This window comes from Trichophyton benhamiae (assembly GCF_000151125.1).
Source record: "Trichophyton benhamiae CBS 112371 chromosome Unknown contig00142.0, whole genome shotgun sequence".
NCBI lineage: Eukaryota > Fungi > Ascomycota > Eurotiomycetes > Onygenales > Arthrodermataceae > Trichophyton > Trichophyton benhamiae.
This window is the reverse complement of record NW_003315099.1, coordinates 307,917-324,769: the sequence shown is the minus strand read 5'-3', so window position 1 is coordinate 324,769 and position 16,853 is coordinate 307,917. Positions and strand designations below refer to the sequence as shown.

Sequence of the window (16,853 nt, the reverse complement as noted above, 5' to 3'; positions counted from 1 at the left end):
TATGTACATCAATAAACACGAGGGGCCGCGTGGTGAAGGGCTTAGGGCAGACGTCGCGACATCTTAGGATGAAGACTCTTATGCTAGCCAGCTACCATCAGTTTCTTCCCTAGTCGCTGTCGCTGCTATCAGAGGACGAGGACGAGGACGAGGATCCGTGGCCTCTCTTCTTTTCTTTTTTGTGTTTCTTATCCTTCTTGTGCTTCTTGTCACCTTTGTGTTTCTTCTTATGGCTATTTTGAAGGTCAGCATACTGATCGTTGTAGCATTCTGGAAGAGCAATGGCTCGATGAAAACAAAAAAAAAAAAAGGAGGGAAAAATCCCGACCCACTAGGCACCGGGTATATTTTATCTAGTAAATAAAGGGAAATAGCTTACTCCTTAATGGCATGTCCAGCGACGTTAGCTCCAACAGCGCCGATAACAGCGCCACCGATGGTGCCCAACGCCCCCCCGCCAAGCTTGTGACCCATAAATCCACCTCCAGCAGCTCCGACCAGCGTACTTCCCAGGCCTCGCTCACCTTCAGGGCCGCCTGGACCTGCTGGCCCACCTGGACCCTGGGGGTAAGCGGGAGCCCCTTGCATTCCGCCATGCTGAGGCGGACCGCCGCCGTAGTATGCATTGCTCTCACCTTGATGCTGCTGCTGGCCGGCGGGAGGGTACCCACCGCCATACTGCTGCTGACCTCCGTTATCATACTGCTGATGGGCATTATAGCCATATTGCTGCTATAAAAGAGCCTCATTTAGCAACTGATTCTCTAGCCATTTATAGCAGTGATTGGGTATAAACAATGACTTAATTACCTGCTGTTGAGGGAAGCCTTGGTCATAGTAGCCACCTTGCTGGGGAAATCCCTGATGCTGGTTCCCATACGGTTGTTGCTGCGGGGGCTGCTGGTATTGGCCCTGGCCTTGATAATACTGACCTTGCTGTTGGCCGTAGTTGTCATAGCCGCCGCCCTGAGGGGGGCCTCCGTAGTATCCGGACATGTTGTTGTAGTTATATCACAGGGACAAGGAAGAATGAGTGTTCTAGGGAGTGAATAGGGATCTCTACGGAGTACAGCTGTCCGTAAAGATACACAGCACAGAGAGAGACTTGTTAATACGAAGGATTGCAGCCCGCGTCGTTGAAGTTGCGAGGTAGTTTTATGTTGCATACCTCGGTCCCGTGACTTTAATTTCCGGTGGGGAAGACGCTAGTCTACTTTTGGTAATCACGTGGAGCCGATTTCCGTTATGCCAAGCTTTTCAGCCGCACTTTCTTTCTTCCAAATGGGGAAAGCCCGTGGTCCTGCCTTTCTGGGAAGGTGACCTGGGGTTATAGGGGTGTAGATTGCCTGTGGGAGGATGAACCGGATAGTGTCAAATATTCAGCATTCCGTGGGTACTACTATTAACATAGGCTAAGCCAAACAGGAGAGATATGCCAGGCATTTCACACGATAAGCCAGGAAATAAACACACACCCCGCGCCCGCCGTCTCAAATACAGTATCATGAACATAGATATAACAGTGGGTAGTAGTGACGCAAAAAATGAGATCAACGATAAAATCAAGAACAAGCATTTAGCAAGGTCGTTATCTTCGTTCAGTCAAGACGGTAGAGGAGAAAAAGATATAAACACGAGGAACCAAGAGATGGCCCACGATCACCAATCTTGGCCTCTGTCTTTCATCAGAATCTCAATGGCTTGATCTTGTGGTACTGGATTCTTGTTTAAATCTTTAATGCAGTCCGTCAAGCCATCAGCTGCGTTATCGACATCTTCAGCCGACCACCCTGTACAGGCCATCACCATGCGCCTATAGTTCTCACCCAGGACAACGTTCTTCGTCTTGAGTTTCTCGACTTCAGCGAGTATCGAGGCCGTCTGCTCCTTGCAGCATTTCAAGCGTGTCTTCAATTGCTCTAGACGCGGTAGAGAGAATATGAACCTCCATTGTCCAACAGTGTTGGCTCTCATGCGGGCTCCGTCAGGGAAGAGCTCATCAATCTTCCGCTTGTCGAACTTGACTCGATCTTTGCCCGCCAGAGTCTCACTGGCCCTGTCGCCATTCTTTGACTGGCGAAGCTGTTCCACAAGAGCTTCTGAGGACACTGTGAGATTTTTAATTTGCCTCTGTAGCTCTATCCGTTCTCGCGTCTTCTTCTTCATTTCGTCAAGACGATTCTGCTCTATCTGACGAGCCTTGGCACTTTCCCTGATCTTAGCGTGCCACTCGTTGAACTCTTGTTGTTTCTCACTGAAACTGCTGGCCAACTCTTTATCAAAGGAACTTATTGAAGCCTCAATAGCTGTGCTTATTTGAGAAACAGTTGCTTTTGCAGACGTTAGTGAAATGATATCCCACTGCCAAGGAAAGGGTTAGAAAGGGTAGAAGAAAAGGGGGCGTACATTCAAGAATCTCCTTCTTCGTTCTTGCCAATTGACTCATGTGTGCATCACCTCCACTGCCAATCTGGAGACCCTGACTATTTCCATTGACCATATCCACACCCACACCGTAATCTGCAGGGCGAAGGCCGGTATTGTTCGGAATATGAGGGTCTGCACCAACTTCAAGAAGTTGGGGAACAAGAACAGTCCTAGCTCTTCCTGCCAAGTTGAGCGCAGTATCTCCTTGGTCATCCTGGATATTCACCATCTCTGACATGAACCTACCTAGACCAATGATTTCAAACTTGGGCGATTCTGAGAATCCACTTGCACCATTGGTGGTTCCGCCATGCCGCACAATATACTCCAAGAGGGACTCAAGATAGTGTTTTGCAGCTACATGGCCTCCACCGCCAGTCGCTGCCATCATGGATATGTGATGTAAAATTGTACGTCCGTGTAAGTCAATAATCTCTATGGTTGAGCCAAGAAGGTTTAATAGCTTGGAGAAGCTGCGATAGTCAAGGTTGTTTCTTGTCCCAACGGCCTTCTGCAATGCAGTCTCGCCAGCGGCATTCAATCGGAATATATTCACACCCTTGGCTATAAGGGCATTTACCAATGGCAGTCGTGCCAGCATCGCAGCCCAGTGCAAAGCGCTATTCAAGAATTCATCGAGTGGTGTTTCGAGGTCTTCGGCTGTGAGTGTGAGGAACGCAGGGTGATGTTCAAAATCTTTCATGCGCTTATCCAAGAACAAAGTCATAATTAGTTTCATTTTCTGGAATCTCTCGGGCGTTGTCGCTGCTGGAAGTGCGGGTATGCCATGTCTTGGGTCATCGGGTATCCTATTGTTGGCGGACTCTTCTGGATAGAACGAATCGTTAGGCTCAGTAGGTGTCGGTTCGGCCATGGAGCTTGTGGGCTGTGTGTTGTTGGCGAAAGACATTTGCTGCGCGGTGGATGACGAGCGCATCCGTTTTCGGGGAGGTTCTAGGTTTTCATCATGAGTATACTCAGCAAAGCTGCGTTGGCTGTTCTGGAGGTTACTACCGAAACCACTGTCGGACACAACAGTTTGAATGCTCTGCTGGCTGGCTGATTGATACTGGGCATCCTGGCTGCTCATCTGGGAAGACTTCCTTGTCATGCTAGGCTGTCGTCCATCGGGCCCTCTGATAGAAGTGTCAAATCTAGCTTTGCTGATGGCGTTTACCGCAGTTGCGGCGGTCCGAGATATGCTTTGGAAAAAGGTGCCCCCAGATTGTGGGCCGCTATGAGCATCTAGCCCTTGTGCAAAGCGTTTTCTCTGTACAGCCAGAGCCTGTTCCTTTGTAGGTGTGTCCAGCTGTCCCTGTCCTGCTGCGCTGACACCGTCTTGGCCCATATCATATTCCAGCAATGGCCGCAGCAAATCTTCAACCTGGTACCGTCTGCAAAGCTCTAGACCACGCTCATAACTGACCCATGTGCCTTGGTACTTTCCATACCCACCTTGAACCTTCTCGTGTTCACCAGCCGCGACCTCTTTCTCCAGGGTCTTGGTTCTGCGTGCTTTCGCTACGCCTGCTACCTTGAGAATCTGAGTAGCATTCAACCAGGAATCCGAACGTCGACGCATCATAGCCACCCCGTTCACTTCCATTTCGTACACTGAGACGTTCGAATAAACGGCCTGTACAGAGGATATATTGTTAGTTTACTAAACAGCCTTTACCTTGGCCTGGTGCAATTCAAGGGGCCAAACGAACGGTGTAAATCTGTGGTTTATATCCATCCTGATAAGGCATAGATCTGTACCCATTCCCTTCATTATAGCCACCATAACTGCCTCTGGACACTGAGTTTTTCATGCCGTTGGTAGAAAAGCTAGTCGATACGTTGGAGTGCTGCGAGGCCCTGGGTGGAGGAGACCCAACCGGAGTGGACGCATGAGATTGCGAGGCATGGAAAGAATTATGTCTAGATTGAGAAAATGAGGCACCGTTCGGCGGTCCACCGTGAGAGTTCCTTGAGAACGACATCGGGATAGAAACAGCCTCTCCGTGGTTATTCCAGAGTCAAGTCAAAGGGGCCGAGGCCGTCCCTTAAGGGCGGGATCAACCGTTAAGCAGCTATGCGGTCTTGGTATAGGCGTAATTAACTGTAATCGAAATCAGTAGTCCATAATGAGGTGACTATAGTCAAACAAAGCAGAATGCAGCATACCAAGAACGTTGAGCCAACTATGGATTTAACTCGACAGACTGCGGCCCTCCTGCCGGCGTCGCGACCTGGCAAAGTTGTGAGTGGTTCGCGTGGTCACGTTACCCGCGCCCTTTTACCCGCTCGAAGCTGAAGTCGACGAGACAGGCGGAGGCTGCTGAGGAAAGACAGATTATACAGGAGGCTTGTCGGCAGGCCATCCAGGGTCACGGAAATCTGCTGGCAGAGAAAAGATGAGGCTCGTCGGGATGTTCTTCTTTTCCTTCTTTTCCCTTTTCGGCTTTTCCCACTTTCGCGTCTAAGCGCGCGCTTGATGACTAAGCGCGCGTAGTCAACCTCGCCGTTTTTTCGTTTTGTATGCAAGGAGGAAGAAACATGAAGCAAAGACAGCAAAGACCGCAGCCGGGCGAGGGGAAGGCAAGAGAAACGCATATACGGAGTGCAGGATATCGGGTGGTGGTATCTGGACCTACTGCCTACGCATCGATTGACCTGTACAATCGAGTCCGTCAACTGCCATGGCGACCACCATCGCATGGAAAAGCCATTACCGAGCCCTGCTCAGGGAAGCGAGCTACCTCCCCGATCCCGTTGCGAAGAGATATATGGCCGAGTATATCACGTCGAGATACCGCAAATTCACCTCGACAGAGCAGCAGAAGTCGATGAATGCTGCCAAAATTGCCCGGTTGCATACTCGCATCAAGAAAAACATGAAACTCTTACAACACGCAAACCAGGGATATACAAAGTCCCTTGAGCGTGTTTTACTCATGTCCTATGGCCGAATTGGACGGAGGAAGCGAATACTACTGCGGCCGTTTTTACAGTCCGGGTCTGGGTCCAAAACTGCGTTTTCACAGCACTGGAGGCCGTCCGACCTGCTTCTTGCATTGCTGCAGAGCCAGAGTGAGAATAGCAATATCGGTGCCCAGAAGGTTAAAAGGCCAGTTAGAACAACCGACCTGGAACCTCGCATACCTGAATTAAATGCTCTTGCGCGGCCGCTTGCAGATATAAGGAAAATACACATTCGCCAAAAGTGGTACGCCCATGTCCTCGACAAAACCTTCCCTCCCCTCCCGCGGCACGATTGGGAAACACTACAACGCCTGGTAGAAGGAAGTGAACCTTGGACTCCACCAGTACGGAGGAAAGGGCCCAGCCAAATCACCTCAGTGGATTCCACTAGTGCTTCCGAACAAAGCTACCTTAGTACCGACTTCCTTATCAAAGGCGCCACGAAGGATCCCACATTCGCGCAATACGTCCGAGGTCGGCCACACCAGATCACAAGAAGACTTATGCGCCATATGTGGGAGCGTATCTGTGCCCTGACACCTCTTATCCAGTGGGATTCCAGCAAAAATAAATGGTGGTTTTCCTGGGGTGTACGGCAGCCCCCAGCTCCTATCTATCGCCAGGTAGATCCAGTAAAGGGGCTGGCATTGTTTGAAGGGGTTCACCAGAAGACTGGACGGGTGATAATTTCTCGAAGGCAGTCCAGTAAACCTGGAGAGGGAGATAAAAACCAAAAGGAGGACTCGGAAAACCCTCTTGAAGCCTTTCAATCAACCACGTCAGATCCTAGAATGCTAGCATCCGCTAATAACTGAGTTCCTTTGATACTCCATTTTAATCATACATTCATAAGGGTGAACCCCATGGAATTTTTGCCTGTTCGCCGAGGGAGGTTACCTTCCCTCTACCTTCCTCTTCAACATACCGCAGAAACTCTCAAAAATGACCGAATCAACACCTTTTACCCATCGCACGGTAACATCGGCATTCTTGAGGCCCGGACGCCTCACCTGGATGATAAATCCAAATACAGCGTTCTCTGTATCGAACGAAATATCTGCCTGGTTAGATCCATCCTGAGCAGCTTCCTGCTGCTGCCGTTTCCTTCTTGCCTGCCGAGACCAAGCGTTTTCCATGGTGAATCCTAATCCACTTGACCGTTGATTATCCCATTTCCAGGGAATCCGGAATGAATTGATCTCTGTATCTATCACTTCGATCAAAGAGTCAACAGATTTACACGGCAAGCTGAGATGGAACTCAGATGGGAACGGTAGGTATTTTTTGGGTATATTGGATACGCTCCTAGAAACGCCCTGCCACATGGCGATCCGTTAGCATAGCTGCTTTAGTCTCCGCTGATCCGTATCCACCACCTACCATTGTCGGCCGTATATCCTTCCACGACCAGGCAATAGCCCAGCGTTTGGTCTTATCCCCCTGGATAAATTCCGTGACTGCCCAGTTTTTGTTATCGAGGCTCTGGAGCTCGTCGATAAGGGAGAGGAGACTGCTCCGCTTGCCTAGCATGGAGGTATACCACCTTACTTCCTCTCGTAAATGTAGGCTCTCCTGGATCATCTTTTTAACAAATGCAACTTCCCCGCCGGGTGTTATCATTTCCGTCTCTGCTCCAGTGCAGACCTATAGTATCTTTAGTTTGATATACAGTACAACGTGTTTTGTGAGGTCATCGGCATACAGAAAGCGGCTCGTTCTGCTTCTCTTCTGCCAGTTGCTTCATCTCCTCATGAGATTCATAGAATGGAGGATTACACATGGTGAAATCCAGCCTCAAGGCCCAAGTCAATAAGTTTTTGGAAAGCATAGGTAGGTTTCAATTGCTTACATCTTTAACTGGATCCTATCAAGGGGGATCAATGGCCCATCCGGTACTGAATCTACCACTTGGATGCGCGATTGCAGGTTGTTTCTCTGCACATTTTGTCTCGCATATTGTAGATTCTTCTTGTCGATATCTAGATAGCATCAGCAGCAGTTCTCTACACTGTCATTCACACCTACACACCTGTTGCAACGAATGTCCATCGTTTTCTGTGCACTGCTCCTAGCAAGGGGTATATACAGCTCGACCCCGTCCCGCTGCCCGTTCAGTATACCATTGTTAGCCCTGAATATATATATATATATATATATATATATGTCATGAGGGGAAGGGTATTATCTTACATATCAAGTCCAACTACATCTCTATCAGCATTGAATCCCTCATGGTAGTCATCGCCGGTGCAGTCTATCAAATCCTGTAGCCAGAGGATGTAGTTGAGTCTGCAGCAAAGCATCGATGAGACTCCATAAACATCAACATCAGAGCAGCTAAACGACCACAACAACGCACCGATTAGGGACCTACAGGCCAAAGTCAGCATCCTTGTCAAGACCAAAACTGGCATAAATACGACTTACTGGCGGACAGAGTCGGTCATCGGGGAGCTCGACGTCCAGGCCAAAGTCACGACGGAGTAGACTGACGGTTAACTGCCTGTGAAACCCGGGTATCAACCACCGCACCGTAAACTGCAGCCAACCAAAGAGAGATTGGCCCCCCAGACAAGGAGTAAAACAGTCAAGTTGCCGGTATCAATTAATCTCCCTACCTGACAGCATCCGGGTTGCTGAAGTCCAGCCGTCCGTTTGCACTCAAGCTGCTCTCGAGACGAACCGTCAGCGATCATGCGGCCACATCCAGAACGAGACGACGAAGAGAGCCTTACAACTCCTTGAAGGCCGGGTCTTGCAGGGCCAGGGCCGTGAAATCGACCTTGTGCCGATAGATGTTCCCTGCAGAGTCCATCGTTGCGAGTCCTCAATTCTGGCGGGCGCAGGGTGTTTTGTGTCAAGCCTGCAGCGATGAAACGGATCTTATGCACCTCGCACTGCAAGGCAACATATAACGCTCGACACTATTAACCATTCATCAAATCGACAAAGGCCGCTCGTTTTACGATGCTTGCCTGCGGGCTTCCATGCAGGTACTAGAAGGGCCCTAGACGGTATGTGGGATTGCCCTACGGCATGTTTATTCCATAACTAACTGTAGCTGCATAAACTAATATTAGTCAATAGCCTGAAATGTGATATAGATCTAACCGACTACGAATAACTACACGCTGCCGTTAATTGATCACTTAATTAAACGAGGAGTTTGGGCCAGATCCATGCATATAATACCGACATAATCACGAAAGCAGCGGCTGCAAGTCTCTCAAAACATCGGCCGTCTGGACAACCTCCGCGAACTCCCTCAGCGTTGCAACCGAGACGCCATGGACGGTATCTGCATCAAACCGCCCGCAGGGGAACGAGGCAGTAGCATCTTCAACCAGGATAACCCGGCCATCTGCGCTGCCGTCTGGGGCGTTTGTAACGCCCAGGTTGGCCGCCATACGAGTGGTGGTAGATACGCAGTGTTCCGCCGTCAGGCCCAGCAGCAGCAGCTGTCGCACGCCCTTGGCCCTCAGCGTCTTCTCCAAGTCGGTTCCGACCAGGGCCGAGTTCACGTTCTTCCAGAAGACCAGCTCGTCAGGGATGGGCTCGGTGAACGGGTAGAAGGCCGGACCGCCGTCTGGATGGTAGGGATGTAGGACACTCTTGACGTTAGTGGACGAGTGGCCGATGTGGATGACCTCGATATGGGGGTTTCGCGCGTGCGCATCCCGGAATGCATTTATGAGCGCGGTGACATTCTCCTTGTACTGCGGATTTGATCTCTTGCCCCAGTACGCTTCGTTGTCGAAGGCTGCATGGTTGTCGATGATGAGAAGGACGGTAGGCAGAGATAGGTCAAGGGCTGCCATTTTGATTTCTGCGATATCAACACTTGCGTGCTGGCTATCTCACCCCCTTAGGTATGTATTCAGTGAATATGTCTGCTCTGCTCCTTTTGATGGCCCCGTCCAAGTATGATTCATACGGCCATTTCGCTAATAATAACCCCCTCGTACTCCGTACAGTGACTGAATTTGTCAGCACGGCCGTATTTTCGGAATTAGCTATCGGGTCGGGAATTGATAGCAATCTCAGCATCCGTCTCGAACGACCTACGATGTCCACTTCCTGTGGCTTCTCCTGCTTTAGTTACGTTCATGTCCGAGTTATGACGCCACGCCGGGGATGTCTCCGCCCAGGAAATTGGATAGATCAAGATACCTGCTGGTTAGGCGAGGAGCGCATTTTTCTGCACCCTCGCCTAAGTTGACTAGCATATCAGCCAGAGAGCTTGATGCTGGATTCTTCGCCTAGTCTGCTGCGGTGGCGTTGCCTCCGTGCTGAGATAGACTCCGAGCTCAGGGCAGGATGTGGCCAGGGGCAACTAGCTAAGTTCACACTGAGGTAAAAATGACATACTTCGTGCAAAGTGCTTATGCATGGCGATAAGTAGGGCTCGCTGCAATCTAACTACTCGGACAGTCCTTCCCCATATGACCAGGGTTAGTTACTTGATTTACTTGAACAACGTAAGAACTCCCTGTCTGCAGAGTACTAATTCGTACGCTGTAGGTTGCCGTGAAAATGCCCTCTCGGACTCACATTTTATATTCCGATAGTTAACTAGTCAGGCTGATAAATAATGTATATAAAAGGCGAAACGTTAATAACTAATAGGTGGGGAGGAGGGTGGAATAACGCAGAAAAAGTAAGGATGCATATACTCCGTGAAATTTGCAGGCTCGTAATTGGGTATCAAGTCGACTGACTGAGGAAACAGGCAAAAAGAAAAAAAGAACTGATACAAACAAACAGCGCAGCGACGGGGGAGGGAAAAAAGGTAAAGGGAAAAAAGAAAAAAACAAAAAAGAAGAGACAGGCCCTCAAGAGAGAAGAGAAGTATACGGAGTAGCCGTGAGCAAATTCGAAGACTGAGGTCCGATACGTCGAGGATAAAATTAATAGAAATCGAAAAAGGGGGGGGGGGCGCATCAGGGGGTGAGATCTATGGATCCGTTTGTCAGCTGGGCATGTTCAAGATACACTATTGTGTTTGCACGGGCGGTGTGAAGTGAGAGATCTCGTGGCGAAGGATATGTATGCGAACATGCAGGGCACAATGGTTAAGGTGTACTGAGAATTGCGATTGTTATTTTGAAGGCAGGGGACAGGAAGAAGAATAATACCAATTGCCTGCATGATGCAAGTACCTTTGCTCCCCAAGATCCCTGCAGAAGAAAGAAAAAGACAATAATAGGGAAGGGAAAACAACCGGTGGCGTTGATCAAAAGTAAACATGATCATAGCACCGATTATGGATGGTCGAGATACATTTGCCGGCTGGTTATTACTTTTTCACTTGGTGTAGCAAGGGTTGCACTTCATCAAGCCGCACACCTTGCAGCGCCAGATGCCGACGAAAGGGCCGCCGTTGCATATCGAGCAGCGCCAGGTCAGGATGCTGCCGTTGCTGGTCTGGACGATCCCCCATTGGTGAGGACACCGCGGGTTGGCCATGGCTAACTGGCTAAGTTGGTCGGTTGGGTGTGCGAGTGACGTTGACGGTGCCTAAAGCGCGTGCGGATGTTTGATTCGGCAGAAGTTCTCCGAAGAGGAACAGACGCTATGATGCAGGTTACAGCTCGGCCCTGAGGGGTTGGGTAACTAAGGGGCGTCAGGGGGTTGCGCGGACACTGGGGTTGGTCGCTGGGACTCTGGGAGGCCTGGGAGCAAGGGGCTAAGCACAGCCAAGGCGTAGGGGTGTTCCAGCACGACGGGTCGATTAGTGGAAGAGCAAGGGCAGAGTCGAGCAGATCCCAGCGAGGGGTTTGGGAGTTGGATAGGCTGGATGTTCCGCTGGTCAAGAAGACGGCTTTTTGGTGGTGGTGATGATAATAAGAACAGGAGAGGAAGAAGGGAGTCTCCGAGTTGGAAGGGGGAGTCGGTCTTTATATAGAGCTGGCCCGGCCACAGTATCCTGCTTCCCGGTCCCCAGCTATGAATAATTGAAATAGTAAGAGACACAGGACAGTGGTACACCAGGGATTAATCACTTGGTGCGAAGACAGGCTTGTGTGTGTGTGTGTGTGTGTGTGTGTGTGTGTGTGTGTGTAGAGTGAAATTGCACGGTGTACTGTGATGGAGGAGTGAAAAGGGCCACCGACCCGGGCTGTTCAATCAGTATATTTATACACCCCCGGGAACATAGTTAGAGCAGTGACCTTGTTCTTTTCCTTTTTCTTTTTTTCTTCTTCTTCTCTCTTCTCGTCTCGTTTCTTTTCTTTTCTATCGGGAAGAAGCAAAGCTGAGCTCTCCCCTGAGGCCCGTCCCGGAACCCCGTCTGCCCTTTTCTGACGGCCAGAGCTTAATGGAAAGCTCTGATATGAGAGAGAGAGGGCTGTCTGGCTGTCTGGTCTTTGTCTCGGGTTTTCTTTTTCTTCTGTTGCTTCCTATTTTTTTTTTTTTTTTTTTTTTTTTTTTTTTTTTTTTTTTTTTAAATCATCCCATTTCTTTTTCCCCTTCCCTTGCATTGGGGCCCTCTATTTTTCGCCCTTCCTCTCTTCCTTCTCGGCTTGACGATTTTAATTGGCAAGACGGTTGAGAGGCCCGGCTTTTGTTTCGCCCCCATGGTTGTTGCAGATAATATTGACGAGTCAGGATGGTTGATACATTGGTGTTGTAGTTAAGGGGCGCATATATGCTTTCCCCGTATCGATGCAGGAGGACAGGTCGAGAAGTCAAGGCTGGGGGATGAGCTCCACGTTTGACGCTCAGAAATCCGTATCCAGACTCCCGCGGTTACGGGCACAGGAGGGCCGGCCCTGGAGTTAACCTAGTTAACCTAGTTGATGCCTGTATATATGGCCCGTCTGCGACGCTCAATTCGGATTGCAGACAGGCGGACGGAGCATTGGCGTGAAGATCCCGGGAACCAAGCTGCTGGTGCCTTCAAAAAGCCACATCCTGGTTGGTTCCTGTTCATTTCTCTCCTCTCTGTCTCCTCTCAATCACCAATTGTTGTGTCTGTCGAGGGCCTCCGATACTAGCCCGTTGATATCTCCTCGTATACTCCGTACAGATTCGAAAACGACACCCGCTGATTGCCATATAGAGTAAGGCAGGCGAGCTAACGTCCACCGCCAAGTGTGCCCGAATGCATTTGGTTATTCAAAAGAACCATGGCTATTGATAGATACCAGCGCGGACCAGCCGGATCCATGATATCACCACCACCACCGGCCGCAACTATCAATCGTCGTCAGCTCTCCTCCAGCATCTGCTTCCTTTTTCCTTGTCTCATCCTCAGCAGCAGACTCGCCCAATCACTAGATATATCCCCGCGGAGCCGCGACCTGAAGCCAGCACCACCACACACACGCACACATACCTGTCTCTAACTATACATAGTATGTATAGATAGCTCTAGATATGCACTCTTGTAACTAGACTCCCACATCCCTGGCGGAAATCCATCCCGACATACCGGCGCCCATCCTCCTGGCGTGTGGCTCTCCATCCCATCCCCCCCCCATCACCCCTGGCCCTAGCCCTGGCGTACGTCAGTCATCGCCGCCAGTTGATCTTGAGCGCTGCCTCTTTTAGGCTTCAGACGGTTCTTCCAGGTAATTGGCTCTGCAACGGCTGGGGACAGTTGAGATGGATGGGTTGGAAGGCTGCTGGTGCAGGGACTCAGACCCCCTCTGGAGATCTGCCTGTCTTCCCGGCCTGCAATGCGGTATGTATCTGTACAACATCGATGTCCCTGTGCGAAGTTCGCTGCATTATCTGGTTGAGGGCAACGAGCGAACAAGCAAATATGATGTATCACGAAGATCCGATCTTCATCGCCGTGCGCCTCAGGTAGCTATATCTGGCGCGTCTGCTGCTGGTTCCGCTGCGCCAGCTACCACCCCGTTGCAGCAGCTTATTATAGTCTCCCCGTCGAATACTTGCTCCTAGAGCTCCTGTTAGAATGCAGACGTAGGCTGCTCCGTATATATATCAGGCAGAGATAGGTGCTAGATATGGGGTATCACTGCTCACAAAGCCATCTGCTGGCTTCGAGATGCTATCACCTCTCGCAGCCAGCTTGCCGCTCTCGAGCCGCCGGCACAGTCTAGATTGTCGATCTCGAGGTGTCTAATATTTATGCTGAACCACATGACGACAAGTACACAGCGCTGCAGGGAAGAAGAAGAAAAGATACAGACTGGCCTTTGACGTTGCGAGCCAGTGGCCCCGGTGGCAGAAGCAACGTTGGTGGACAGTCGGCTCATATGCAGTAGTGTCTATGTACGTTTGTATGCATGTATCTCCGCATTCATAGGCTACTATTCCCTTTTTTTTTGAGGGCTGAACATCTATATACTACGTTAGAGTTATGTATATAGAAAGACGAATGACTGTATATAACACCGAACAGCTAATTAAAGAAAAAAAAAAAAAAAAAAAAAAAAACCATAGATAAAAAGGAAAGGAAAAAGGAAGGAAAATACGGGGTCATTCAAGGCGAGCTGCATTTGCCTCATTACACCAGGCACATTGGACTCTGCATGTCACTTCTTTTTGTTTGCTATCAAGGGTCCATCCCATGCGAGTTAAGCCCCACGGTCATGCGGCGTACTCCCTGAAGCATTGTCCAGTGACGACATCCTCAGACACCTGGCTGAAGAAGTGAAAGCGATCGACAGAGCTCACTCATACTCCCGTTGGCTCAGCCGTTACCCCCTCCCCCTCCCCCCCTTTACAATATAATACCAGGGCCAGGTAGATGTGAAAGGTGAAAAAAGGAATCATCATGGTGAATACCGGAGGTATATGGATGTAATCGCTAGGTGGAAACAAACGAGAATTAATTTGGTACTGAGAAACCTTAACGCATAGTCAACCGAACGGCGGTATCTGGCCAATTGGAATGGGGCTGACAGTTGACTATCAGGACACACGAGCCAGTTGCCATGCCGTTGACGGTCATCGTTGTCCGGGCCATGGAAGGCAAACGATTCATGGAGATTAAAGCTGAAGCTCTTGGTGCTGGTCCCGGCCCCGTCTTTTCAAGATTCTCGCGTGATTGACATGTCGGCAGGATGGCAGCTGTGGCAGAGCCACCCTTACACGCGAACGGCGGGTTGGAAGGGGGGAAGGAAAAAGAAATAAAGAAGAAAAGCATAGGAAGAAGAAAACAGAGGGATGGCAGGGGCAAGGCTGTCAAAGAAAGAGAAAAAGTGGAAAGTGTACCCATACTGGAAGAGAACGGGATAGGGGGGGAGCGGTTCGTATGGTCGGTCAAGGTGGACTCTGGCACACGACTTGAGAGAGCAAGAGGAAGAGAAAAGAGATGCCACTTCATAGCATCGAGGGTCATCACAGTCGTGGAACATGCAATAATGGAAATCGAGCTAGGATATCTTTCCCCCACATGCTGATACCCGAACCCGTGAAGATCTTGTAACTCTGGGAATGGTAAATGTGGGATATATTTGGATCTTAACTGCAGTTCTTTGCTTTTCTCTCTTTTCATAATTGCTTTTCTTCTGTCTTCGCTCTTCATTCATGTGGTGGCTAGTTGCTATAGAAATGTTGATGATAGTTGTTGTCATTGATTGCCCTAATGAGGTTGATTCGTAAAACATATACATATTCGTGCTCCAACATATCATGTTGTGCCGTCAGCTGCAGATTAGATGGGGATATGCATCTGTATATTTGGTCCATGTGTGAAAGCTTTGCATTTTTTTCATTTTTTTTTTTTTTTCTTTGGGATGAGGGGAAGGGGGGTTCCATGATACTCTGGGATGATTGATGGCTATCTTCAGCTTTAGCTAACCGTGCAATTGGAAGAGGGCGGAAATGCTAAAAAGAAACGAAAGAAGTTAGTAAAAGTTTGAAGAAATCAGGTACCGGTGCAGGTTGTGGATGGGGCTGGGGAATATGTAATGTGGCATGCGGAATCAACCAAAAGAGGCAAACCTTTCTCCATTGTGATGTCTTCTGATACTCTCAGACAGCAGAGCTGAAAGGTCGAGGACGACCAGTTTCTTCATGAGTCTCACTTTCTCGATGGGGAGAGGGAATGAGTTGGTTACGACGACATAGTCGATACTGGGGCAATTCTCCATTTGTTCCATGGAATCGTCTCCAAAGATACCATGAGTAGCGATGCAGTACACCTTTTTTGCGCCGCCTTTTTTAACGACTGTCTCTGCAGCCGCAATCCAGCTAGAGGCCCGGTCAATCATGTCGTCGACAATGAAGACAGTTTTATCCTTCACGTCGCCAACAAGGGTGATCATTCGTTCCTGGCCGGATCTCTGTGGACAGACATCTTCCTCGTCAGAGGATGCGGCTGCATCGAACGAGCCCCCTAGAGCATGTCCGGGTTGGTAGCCTGAGACATTTGACACGGCAGACATGCTCATCGGGTCTGGGATCGATCCCTCATATGCGTCCGCCCCGTGGTTGGAAGCGGATGCAGAGGTAGACGCAGTCTCTGGAGATGGGTAATCATCGTCCACAAGGTGCCCCTGGACCAAGCGGCCGGTGATAACTTCTCGAGCTCGCTCATCGGTATATTCAGAGGAAAATCCGTCAGCGAGAGTAGACGGAGCGAGCATGCTATCCGGATGTGGCGTTCTATATGATTCCGACTCTTGTGCTGGGTTAGCAGAGGAGTCGGAAGTGCTGTTACGAGGTGTGAGGATACCGCTTTCAGTTGTGGCGGAGACAACTGAGCGACGGATTGTTGTACTTGGTATACGGTCAAACTTTTGCTCACCATCATGGCTAGTCGTGAAGCCTTGTTCAACAGAATCGAAAAAGATGGCACTATCGGTCATAGTACCGGCTTTTGCTTGTCTCTGCCGTCTTCTATCAGTAGTGACGATGCCAAAGTTGAGTTTCAGCGCATCAGCCAAAGACGTAACCCGCTTGCTCCCTCCGGCGTTCTTGGTGACGACCACCGCCTCATTCCATCGAGAGACGTTCATTCGAATCCACCGCGCGATAAGAGGTTCAGCAAAGAGGTTATCAACGGGCTTGCCGAAGAAACCTTGCATTTGAGAGGCCTTTTTTCAATACGTTGTCAGTCACCCGTGCCAATTACTATCTAGAGCCTGTCGATCCTTACATGTAGGTCCACGGTGACGACATGGTCAACACCGGCCACAGATAGCAGGTTGGCAAGCATCCGAGCCGTAATGGCTCCTCTGTGGCTTTTCTTCTTTGATTGCCGTGAGTATGGGAAATATCTTTGGAATGCCGCATAGTTAGTTGAGCCGAAGCCGGGGGTGTATAGAGTAAAACGAGGGATAAACCTACGGCATAACAGCTTTCAAGCTAGTTAGTCGAGAATTCTTTTTTAAAAACACATTCTACCACTCTTTAGAGTACGGGAGGAACACACCTGTTATAGATTTCGCCGAACCTCCCTTGCAGGCGGATATCATGATCAACAGCTCCATTACACTATCATTGATCTTCCTGCTCCCGCTCTGGACAATATAAACATCCTG

At 49.7% G+C, this 16,853-nt stretch overlaps 6 protein-coding genes across 6 annotated transcripts; 1 reads left to right on the top strand and 5 right to left on the bottom strand.

Annotated features, from left to right (window-relative positions):
- Positions 1–109: 109 nt before the first annotated feature.
- ARB_00678 (glutamine-serine rich protein MS8, putative) lies at positions 110–996 on the bottom strand (the record flags this gene model as incomplete). Its single annotated transcript, XM_003013087.1, has 3 exons — positions 110–233; positions 380–732; positions 811–996. The coding sequence occupies 3 exons, from the start codon at positions 994–996 to the stop codon at positions 110–112; spliced, it is 663 nt and encodes a 220-aa protein (XP_003013133.1).
- Positions 997–1,659: 663 nt separating this feature from the next.
- ARB_00677 (uncharacterized protein) lies at positions 1,660–4,009 on the bottom strand (the record flags this gene model as incomplete). The annotated part of the gene is made up of 2 exons (XM_003013086.1): positions 1,660–2,306; positions 2,407–4,009. 2 exons carry the CDS (start codon positions 4,007–4,009, stop codon positions 1,660–1,662), a joined length of 2,250 nt encoding a protein of 749 aa, XP_003013132.1.
- A 1,102-nt stretch (positions 4,010–5,111) lies between these two features.
- Positions 5,112–6,209, top strand: ARB_00676 (uncharacterized protein; the record flags this gene model as incomplete). The annotated part of the gene is made up of 1 exon (XM_003013085.1): positions 5,112–6,209. The coding sequence occupies one exon, from the start codon at positions 5,112–5,114 to the stop codon at positions 6,207–6,209; it is 1,098 nt and encodes a 365-aa protein (XP_003013131.1).
- Positions 6,210–6,287: 78 nt separating this feature from the next.
- On the bottom strand, positions 6,288–7,174 carry ARB_00675 (uncharacterized protein; the record flags this gene model as incomplete). The annotated part of the gene is made up of 3 exons (XM_003013084.1): positions 6,288–6,710; positions 6,775–7,038; positions 7,097–7,174. 3 exons carry the CDS (start codon positions 7,172–7,174, stop codon positions 6,288–6,290), a joined length of 765 nt encoding a protein of 254 aa, XP_003013130.1.
- A 1,420-nt stretch (positions 7,175–8,594) lies between these two features.
- Positions 8,595–9,212, bottom strand: ARB_00674 (isochorismatase family hydrolase, putative; the record flags this gene model as incomplete). Its single annotated transcript, XM_003013083.1, has 1 exon — positions 8,595–9,212. One exon carries the CDS (start codon positions 9,210–9,212, stop codon positions 8,595–8,597), a length of 618 nt encoding a protein of 205 aa, XP_003013129.1.
- Positions 9,213–15,293: 6,081 nt separating this feature from the next.
- Positions 15,294–16,528, bottom strand: ARB_00673 (uncharacterized protein; the record flags this gene model as incomplete). The annotated part of the gene is made up of 2 exons (XM_003013082.1): positions 15,294–16,406; positions 16,469–16,528. 2 exons carry the CDS (start codon positions 16,526–16,528, stop codon positions 15,294–15,296), a joined length of 1,173 nt encoding a protein of 390 aa, XP_003013128.1.
- Between the last annotated feature and the right edge of the window lie 325 nt (positions 16,529–16,853).